Source organism: Centruroides sculpturatus, unplaced genomic scaffold (genome assembly GCF_000671375.1).
Source record: "Centruroides sculpturatus isolate CEXI.00-Female unplaced genomic scaffold, Cexi_2.0 scaffold399, whole genome shotgun sequence".
NCBI classification, from domain to species: domain Eukaryota; kingdom Metazoa; phylum Arthropoda; class Arachnida; order Scorpiones; family Buthidae; genus Centruroides; species Centruroides sculpturatus.
The window spans coordinates 599237-610308 of NW_019384665.1; the positions used below are offsets into that span (position 1 = coordinate 599237).

Here is an 11072-nt window from a genome sequence, read left to right on the forward strand (position 1 = left end):
GGTAACGCGGGGTCGGTTGACAAATTTTCTCGCAGTAGTGCAAAAGTTCTACTCACTTCGCTTGAAAGTGTCATATTTCTTCCCCACTTACAAACAAACCCGATGGCAATCGGTGAAACAGGAGATAAATTACAGCGAGTTGAAATTTGATATGTTTATTTTTTTGCGTTTTTCGTATCGAATTACATAAAAATAAATATTAAAAAATTCATTTTGTCAATACGCAAGTAATTTATATCACTAGATAGAAAACAAAGCGCAGAATCCAACTAAGAAACTGTAGTTTCTTTACGCGATAGATAAAATTGAATTATTTCATATTAAAAACACTGGGTCTGTAAGACCCATGCGACTCAAGTAAGGGCCCCATTCCTAGCGACTTACGGAGGGTTAATTACAATGATTAAAAAATTATAATAATCAAGAGTACAATAACTCTCTTATATGTCTAACATTTTAAAGGAAATTTAACATTATTCCCCAAAAATTTTTTTATATAATTTATAATTTTACACTTTTATAAATATATATTTGCTACATATTTCTAATAATAATACAAATCAAATCCTTCAAATTAATTTTCCAGTTCAAACTTTTATTTACCTGAATGCTGCCATATATTCAGCATCTCCAATTGGTGAATTCAGACTATCTGACCATGCAATATTAACATTAAAGCCAATTCCATCCTCTGTACCAACCTGTAAATGTCATATAATATACTTTATCAAATCTTTATTTCAATAAAAATCATTGTGTATATTTCTTATGTGTAGAATATATTAACCTCCTGTAAATCACCAGTTCCAGGAAAGAAATTACCATCATCATGACGATGAAGTGAAATATATAATACATGAGGATCGTCATAAAATATTTGTTGAATACCATTTCCGTGATGAACGTCCTAAATTAAAATAATTTCAAAATTAATATTACTAGGACAATTATAAAACCTTGTTATCAAACAATTAAATCTTTATAAATTTACTTACCCAATCCACAATTAAAATTTTTTCAAGTTTTAACTTTTGTCGCAGTTGTTTTGCTGCAATGGCTACTGAATTGAAGAAACAGAAACCCCTGAAATTTTTAATAAGATATTAACAAATCTAGTGTGTTTAAATTTTATAATTTCATACAGAATTAAAATTATAGGACATTATTAATTCATCTGTTAATTCAACAGAAAAATAAAACTGTGCATCTCCAAAATGTTTGTAAGTAAATAAATATACATTAAAACATCATTATTTATAACAGTTTATTAATTATTTGTAATTAGTTATTATTTAATAACTAATTACAAAACTATATGGTGTAAAATGTATAAAAGATTTCACATTAAAATACAATAGGAAAATTTGCTTTACTGAAGTATAAAACTTAAAGCAATTCAAATTTAATTGCTTCTGGACTTTCATTCATCTTCAGTAAATACTTAAAACAGAATACTATTGCTGAGCACATGTATAGAACATATTTTGTTATTGTATTTAGCAACAAGGTTATATGTAAAACATTACCATAGGATGACATGCTTTTCTTTAAATGTTTTCTAAAAATGGTCTAAAATCTGAAGCATTCAAATTTGAATTGTTCTAAGTTTTATGCTCTAGTAAAGTAAATTTTACTATTGTATATAATATAAGCTTACAAGTCAAAATATATGTATTATTTTACAGGAAAAATAAAATTAAATAATAATAAATAAAATGCATAATCATCACAAACATGCTTTGTAAACTAAACATAGCATTTTTAATTGGAGACAACAATAATGCTGTATACTTTAAAATAGAATAAGAAAATTTCATAAATATAGGTTTAAATTTACTATTTAACTGTGAATAGTATTACTTTAATTATAATTATTGTAGTGTGTAAAATTTTATTTTTAAATTTAACAAATATATATAAAAAAAGACAAAACATTTGAAGTTCTTTAAAAAATTTTAAAATCTGTATGTCAGAATTTTTAAGACTTAATTTTATATTAGTTTGTTAATTTTCTTTGAACTTATTTGTTTTATATTATTTAAAATAATGATAAAAATATTTTAGAAAATTTCAGACAAACATTTTTTCATAAAACCTAACATACCATACTTACATTGCTTGCTGATATTCTGCATGATGACCTGGAGGTCGAACAATAGCAAAACCATTCTAGAAATTAAAAAAATAAACTATTATATTATAAATAAAATTTCCATTAATTCATTGCATCATGTATATTACAGGTAAAAAATTTTCTCATATGCATTAATAATGTAGGTTAAATAAAGGTTATATTTGTTAAAAAATTCATTTTGTTTATAATTTAATTTTATTAACAAGGAGAGCCTAAGGCTTTGGGGTAACGGATTTTGATGATCTTTGGTGTAGAGGTAGTACACCATGTGAGTGTACTACCTGAAAAATACTAAAGTGCAATACTCAAATATAATCGAGAAAATCGAGCTTAAAGTTTTTTAGAACTTTATATATAAATTATACGTATTTCTATTCGAGCGTTCTGTGGCAGAGTGGTAACGAGTCTGATTCATAAGCTTGAGTTCTCGGGTTCGATTCTCGCGTATATTTTTCTTTTTTAATTCATAAATACTTATAATGTATTTATTTATTTACTCATTCATTTATTTCTTATTATTTATTTATTTTAATTTAATTTCTACTATTCCAAGTCTAATATTTTTATACTTTTGTTGACAATAACAGCGCATTCTTGACACCTATGTGTCAACTTTCCCATCTAATTGTTATCACTAACGGTGACCGATCTAATTCTCACTAGGAGCGTTTTTTCTATCGGAGTTCTTTTTCACTCACTCTTTAACAGTTCGTTTCTAAATTTCGACACGAATAGACGTATTTGTGTAGTAAAACTTATTTTGAAAAATTATTTTATAATCAAAAAATGTCGTCAAGAGAAGCAAGTTCTTCACGTTGTGAGGAAAAAAGTGTTGATGATACCTCTTAAAAAAAGCAGCATTTATTTGTTGTTCTTGGTGTAGACAGAATTTTTGTTTTGAATGTTTTTATCATAAGTATCATTCACGATCATGTACAGTACATCTGACAATGATATGTAATTATATAATATTGCTTCAATAAATTATATTCGTTTTTCTTGGTTATATTTGAGTTTTGCACTTTACAAGTTAGTATTTTACATCACTGTAAAGAGTTATCATCAAAATCCGTTACCCCAAAGCCGTAGGCTCTCCTTGTAAGTTACAATTATGTTGTTTGAAATTTTTGTAAAAAAAAATCAGAATCCTTTATATTTTTTACAGAAGTTTGATGAGGCTAATAATAAATAATCATTCCTAATCTCATCTGTTACTTTTAAAGTATATTTTCAATTACTTTTTATTACATTTAATGAATATCTAGTTTTTAAAGAATTAATGACAGCAGATTACTTTTTGGCCAATACATGAGTACAAAGCTATAAAAATAAAATCATGAATAAACTCAGGAAGAGTGTATTCACAAGTAATATTAAAAATTGTTAACAATAGTTTTTATAAATAATGCTAAATTATTGCAATATATTATTGTATTTATCTTGATATGGTATTACTGAAAGCTTCTAACTTCAAATATGACAAGTAAATATCTAATTAGTTCTAATTTTTCTATATTTCAATATATTTAAATAATTCTAATTTATACCTAGCATCTAAATATAAAATCAAACAAAGAAAAAAACCAACACAGAGTAATAATTATATTTGAACTTTGTATCAAATTAATTTTATGATAATCTTTTACATTATTTCTACTATAATATAAAGAATTTGAATGTATTTTGAAGAAAGAAAAAAATACATATATAAAATATACAAATATAATATATACAGATACACATAAATATATATTCTTATTAATTATTGTTGTTACTAAAACTAACTACAAAATAAACTTACAATATAAGATAACAAATGTTCAATCATCATTAATATAGCTTTATTCTAGACTTAAAAAGGCTGTTTATCCATTGCCAAAAAGTTGACTAGTTTTAGAACTTATATATTGTCAGATCCAATAGCAGGGGTGGACTGGCCATGTGGAAAATGTGGAAAATTCCACACGGGCCGTATACAATTTGGGCCGTTTTTTCTAAATATGTACTGTACATAATGTACCGTTTGGTTAAGTTTAATCTTAAAAAATTCATTTATTTTTTTCATTAAGTAAGGTAAATTTCAATTTTTAGGTGTAATATGTGTAGGCCTGTATCATTTTACCTGGCCCTACCCGTATCCGAAGTTAAATTAGTTTGGCCGACCTGAGTCAAACACTACATTAGCCCAATTCGGCCCAAACAGAAAGTATCCTGGAAAAAAAATAATCAAAACTACCTTCTAAACAGAGAAAATTGCTCATTTGTTTACATTGTTAGAAACTATTCACCACTCCTATGAATCTTAATGCTAAACTACGGAAATGCGAGTTATTAGTTTTGTACCTAGCCACCAAAGCGATGATTGTAGTCATAACAAATTTAATGGCCACTTATATTATTTCCTTTATTTTAGGTAAGTAAAAAATGTTATTCAATAATAATTTCTCTATATTCCAAACGATTTAATTAAAAATAATCTATTTTGTAGTGTGAGGCCGGGACCTCACCCCCTCTCCAATGGGAAACTGGTTGTCGAGCTAAAGCTAATAAATCGATGATTTATTTCGTAAACAGGAACGAGTGTAAGACGATTTAATTGTCGCATTCCCGGACCAAATTCACACGTCCTCGATCTAGATCAGGGAAGGTGGGAGAGAGAGCAACCGGGGAGAGTTCGACTGTCATCTTACAGCGAGTTCAAAGCACATTAGACCAAAATTTACGGGACCGTCACTAAATATTCCTGAAAACGCATTTCAAAAATTAAGCAGTATTTTAATACAGTTTAATCCAGTAGCTACTCAACACAATATTATTTCAGAATTGCAACATTTTAAATCGTCATGGAATATTTTAAAGGAAAATGTCAATGAAACTTTTATAAAATTAAACGAAAATGAACATTCTACTGATGATCAAGTAGAAACTAATAAAGATGCGATTTTATCCTCTTACTGCATTGCTTGCAAAAATTGCTCTATTTGTTGTTATAATATATTATTCAGATATAACATATTAAGTGGCGCTTATTCTATACTTGGTCAAGCATACAAACATCTACTATCTGTCTGTAACACAAGTGTCCCGTGAACAAAGGTTTTCTATGTTAAAATTAATTAAAAGCAGGCTAAGATACTTATAAGTATATCGCAAGAAAATCTAGAAGCCTTCATGTTAATGTCAGTGGAGAAGGATTTTTTAAACAAAATACATTCTGATGATGTCATTAATATTACTGCTCAACAAAGCAAACTTCTAAATAAAAAATTAATGTTGTAGAATGTAACTTGTGCTTATTGTAATTTTCATCAATATTGTATTTTGAATATATTTAAATATAAATAGAAAAAAATACATTTTTTTTGTTTATGGGCTGGGCCGATAATAAATTTTCCACACAAAAATTTTAGGGCCAGTCCGCCCCTGTCCAATAGTAAAGAAAATAGTGTTGCATATTCAAGTGAATAATTAAATGTTTGGATTACCAAACTTCTTTTAATTATTTGTTAATTTATAAAATTTAATATTACATAACACAAATCAAATTAAAGTCAAATGACTGATTTGATCTATATAATCTGGCAAATTAAAATGTAAAAATATCATTCAGTTTAGTGGAAACTTTATTAACATACCAGGGGTCATACACTGGCTTTTTTTTTTTTTAATAGCAATCATCAATCCATTTGCCAAACAATTTTCTTTTATTTGCCAAATTACTTTTTCACTTACTGTGATTTTTTGTACCAATCTGAAATGAAAGGATAATTGACAATATGAAAGAAAAATCCAGAGTTTTTATGACTGAGTTTCTCAAGCAATGTTATTTTTGTTCATTAACAGTAAAGTTGTATCAAACCAATACTGATTCATTTTCTGTGATACTCTCTTTCACCAAATGACTTTTTTTTTGGTGGATTGCTCTGTGGTTATTTGCCACCCCAAAATAACAGACAAATAAAATTTTTACAAGTTGCAAATTTTGCAACAGGCAGCATACAAATAGTAACTAATTATCAATTCAAAGCTTTAAATTGATAATTAATAGTTAGCCAAGTTGTACCCTGAAATTAATCTGATATTTGATTATCATAGTAGAAACTAAATCATAATGCTATATAGATGGCTAGACTATTTGAAATATTCACAATGTTCAATGTTGACTCTGAATATATTTTTCTTCAATATTTAAAGTTAAGACTATTTACAAAAATATAAAAACATTTTCGAGTCTATCTTTTAATCCTTGAAACAACCACAGAAGTAACAGTTATATTGGTTTTGAAGAAAACCTTCATAAAACAAGACGAATAATTTTTAATGTAAAAGCATCAGATCCTCAAATAAAAGGCTGATGTTTGATTGTTTTTAACTTCGTGAATTTTTTACCTATCTTTATTCATCTTGTTTTATAAAGGTTTTCTTCAAAACCAATATAACTGTTACTTCTGTGGTTGTTTCAAGGATTAAAAGATAGACTCGAAAATGTTTTTATATTTTTGTAAATAGTCTTAACTTCAAATATTATTTGAAATATTTTTAAAAATCATATTACTATCTTAAACTTATCATCATCATCATAGTTTCTTTCTTTGATACAATATATTTTTTTTGTATTACAGTTTACACCAAGTATTATCTATTAAGTTTTTAACATGAAATTAGCAAAAATCTTCTTAATCTCTTTGAGACAATATTGGTCATTGGGCAAGTTGTTTGACTGGTTTTGGTATAAAAGTTTACCTTGTAACCTTAGAAGTAAAAACAATTTAGTCTGTATGTACATAGAAAGAAGAAAATTTCAGAGCTTAGAGACTCATTCATTCAGTCATTACATAAATTTTTAAAAAATTCAATAAATCAAAATTTCAAATGATCATAATTGACACACACATTTTTGTAATATATATAACATGCATACAATATAGATATGATAAAGTTATAAACACCACACAATTTATTCATAAATTTTATCTAATTTAGCAGGTTCAAACAAATTTTCAAGTAAATTAGGTGTCCTTTGATACTTAGTTCTACAGTCTAAAAATACTTGAATAGACCATTTAGCTAACTTGAAAATCTAAATATTCAAAACCTAATATTCATCTATGTCCAACTTTAAAAAATTTTAATATAATTTTTGATGATGTAAATTTATTCATTTCTAATACCTTTAATTCCCCTGTTGAAACTTTAAAAGCAAGTTCTGTAACACATCCAGCAGCCATTCTTGCTGCACTGGCTGTATGAAGTTCATTCCATGTTGTATCAGAATCAACTCCTATACCTCCACATGGTAACATCACAAAATTTTTTATTGGCAAATCAGCTGCAATATTGAAATTTTCATGTAATGTAGATTTTAACTTATTTTTAGAATTTTCAAAATTTAAAAAACGTTTAGTGATCAATGTTCATTAGTAAATACTATACTACAGAACAGTACTTTATAAAATTATTAATACGTATATGCAGAATTTAATAAGCATTTAATGAGTTTCCAACATACAAATTGCTAAATGCAAAATTTAGCATCATTCAATGTCTTTCTTAGGCATTTTAACATTCTAAAAACTTTTAAAAGCTTTTTAAATGTTAACATTTTAATTATTTTATTATTATTGTTTCAATTGTTTTCTAGTTTTAAATGTTAGATTTTTAAAGTTAGTATTTAAATTTTATTGCTTGAATTTTTATTCAGGAAAAAACCATTTAACAGAAAAAAAGGCATAAATTTAGCTTTTATTTGAATTAAAATAAATTATCGATTAATTTAAATAAGGATTAGCTTCAAATTTTTATTATATAGTATTAAAATAATACAAAAAAAAACGTTCTCTTTAGTTTGTCAAAAAATGTTAAGCAAGTATGTAACAAATTAATTATTGGGTTGTTTGTGTATGTTAATTATTCAAACAATTGCTGGATTCTTATTAGGCTATATTATGGCAAATAAACTATCAAGAAACCCAAGGAAGAAAGATTGGAGAGAGATCGGGGTAGCATAACTGAAAACACATCTTCACAATAAGCACAAGTTGGGGATGCGAGTCCCTCACTGGGCTGATGTTTTCTTCCAGAATATTTTAAATCAAAATTTATTTACCGTATTTACACGCATACAAGACAAGGTTTTTATTCATTTATCACAGCTTCAAATTCCTAGGTTGTCCTATACATGCAAGTTAAAGATACTTTGCATTTTGCAAATAATTTTTGTAAACTGTGTATTTGCATTTTTTACTGAATTTTTTACTGAATCCTCTTGTATTTAAAAACATAAGTATTTTATCTGGGTCATTTGAATCATTCTTGTATATTGTCAGGAGTAAAGATGAATAGGAATAGGAAAAACAAAACTTTTGAATTGAATTCCAAAATTACATGAATGCCCAATATAAGTTTTAATCTATTCCCACGTGAAAACAGATGATTATTCAGAAATCGGAGAANAATAGGAATAGGAAAAACAAAGCTTTTGAATTAAATTCCAAAATTACATGAATGCCCAATATAAGTTTTAATCTATTCCCATGTGAAAACAGATGATTATTCAGAAATCGGAGAAACTCATAAGTGTAATTGAAAGAGATTGGATTCTACTGTTAAGAATCAGCAAAAATGTTTCGAATTGTCCAGCTTTACACAAACAAATTATGTTGTCAATTTTACAAGATTTTTCCATAAAGTTTAAAATGCCAGTAATTTTTGTGAGACAATGTGTTCATTTGTGTTCATTTGATACTTTATTTGTGATTAAATGAAATAAAATTAGAATTGTATTAATAAATCTAATTTTCTTTATTTTGATCTTTAAAGTCACACCTCGGCCTATATGCGAGGTCATCTTATAAGCAAGTAAATATGGCATTTCTAGCTGTTAAATTTAACACAAGATGGCAGTTTGACTGTTCACCTCTAGTCAAATTATTTAATTTACTAGCAGGTGGGCCCGGCGTTGCTCGGGCAAAAGTAACGATAACTAAGATTAAGATTATTATGTTACAGTCAACCTTACTCGTTTTCACAGAATGCAAGAATTGGGTCCTCTTGTTTCCAAACTAATTAGAGAATTTTTAAATGGGTCTAAAAATATGTTCGATTTCCCGCAAAAACGAAAAAAACTGCATCTGCGTATCGCATGTCGCTTTCTCTTAACAATTCCATTGTTACGTAACATTTCCATTGTTACTTAACACTTCCATTGTTACTTAACACTTCCATTGTTGATGGAAGTGTTAAGCCTTAATCCTGTCTCTCTCCCCCGTGGGGAGGAATTTTGAAAAATCCCTTCTTAGTGTGCGTTCTCCTAATGTACCCTAACTGTGTACCAAATTTCAACTTTCAACTCCTAACCGTTTGGGCTCGTATCCATAATGTATATAGAAGTTTTAATCCTGTCTCTCTCCCCCTGGGGGGGAATTTCGAAAAATCCCTTCTTAGTGTGCGTCTTCGTGACGTACCCTATCGTGTACCAAATTTCAACTTTCAATTCCTAACCGTTTGGGCTCTGCGCTTATTATTATTATTATTATTATCATCAACCCATCTCGATTATATATTAGATTAATAGTTTATTAGGCATAATGTAGCCCAATAAGAATCCAGCAGCTTGAATAATTATACTAGTATTTTTCTATTTTAAAAATATAATTTTTTATGGAAATTTGATTATATTTATTATTACAAACTTTTCATAACTGTCTACATAGTGAAAATAAAATACCACTGAATCAAGTGCACATAAACAGCCAAAAAACAGAATAATCATTTACAATTAGTAATGTAGTATGATTTTGTTTTACAATAAAGTTATAAAGTTAAATAAAGTTTTGCAATACAATTGTAATAAAGTTATCCTGGTTTTGGGTATCTAAATGCAGTTCATTAAACAGTACTTTATTTTTACAATAGAAAGTTATATGTAGAATTTACTAATTTCCACTATTATTATGTATAAAATTTCCATTTGATATAATTTCAACTTACCTAATTTGGATTCATCCAGTTTATGTTTATTCAGAGGATTTGTTCCAAATAATAATGAATATGTTTCACTAGATAAAAAAAATACTCATTATTTTTATTGGTAAAAATAATTTTATATCATATATAATGAAGACATTGCAATAAAATTTATTAAAATAAATAAATAAAATTTAAATGTAGAATTTAAAATATATAAATTCCTTAAAAATGCACATTTAAGTCATAAAACTAAACAAAGTAATAAACTATTAAGAAAAACTGTTTCAGATATTGAATTTAAGCAATTTTAAAAAATTAATTTCTTCACTTAAAATTAGTGAAGCTAATATGAGACATTATTTCTTTTATCATTCTTTCCTTTGTTTTTTTCAAAGAAAATTACTATAATAATATACTAAAATTTGGTTTGATAACTGATTGTGATAATATCATTAATTTATTTGTTAAACAACAGAAATTTCTTTATATAACTGAAAATATATAAAAGAAAAACTTTTTAGTTTACTGACAAAAGTAACTTTTATATGACTAAAGTTTTTAATTAATGCATGTAAAGTATTCATGTATTTTGGAAAAAAAATTGTTCTTAATAATTTTGAATTCATTAAAGGAACAATTTAAAATTTATCTTTATAAATTATATGATAGATAGAGTACATAATTATATAATAAATAAATAAAAAATTTCAATTGCAATATATTATAATAGAGAAGAAGAACGCCGGTTACAGGCAGTGAAGTTGGGTAATTTATATTATTTTCAGCAAAACTTTTAGTTAAATGATCTCAAATGTTAAATTGGCAAAAAATTAATGATTTGGAAATATATTTATATACTTTGCCTTATATACAATTTATATACTATAAGATAATAGACTTTAACAAAATATGCTGACAGATTAAAACACACACACACTCTCTCTCTCTCTCTCTCTCTCTCACTCACTCT

General features: G+C 26.6%; 1 protein-coding gene across 3 annotated transcripts in view; it reads right to left on the bottom strand.

Annotated features, from left to right (window-relative positions):
* The window catches only part of LOC111626642 (histone deacetylase 4-like), a 45918-nt gene that overhangs the window by 5194 nt on the left and 29652 nt on the right, over positions 1 to 11072 (bottom strand). For all 3 annotated transcript variants that reach the window (XM_023370092.1, XM_023370090.1, XM_023370091.1), the window contains 6 exons: positions 10124 to 10191; positions 7306 to 7463; positions 2114 to 2169; positions 996 to 1083; positions 788 to 907; positions 604 to 701 (listed from right to left, as the gene is read on the bottom strand). In XM_023370092.1, coding sequence (XP_023225860.1) covers positions 604 to 701; positions 788 to 907; positions 996 to 1083; positions 2114 to 2169; positions 7306 to 7463; positions 10124 to 10191 — 588 coding nt within the window. The remainder of the gene's footprint in view (positions 1 to 603; positions 702 to 787; positions 908 to 995; positions 1084 to 2113; positions 2170 to 7305; positions 7464 to 10123; positions 10192 to 11072) is intronic.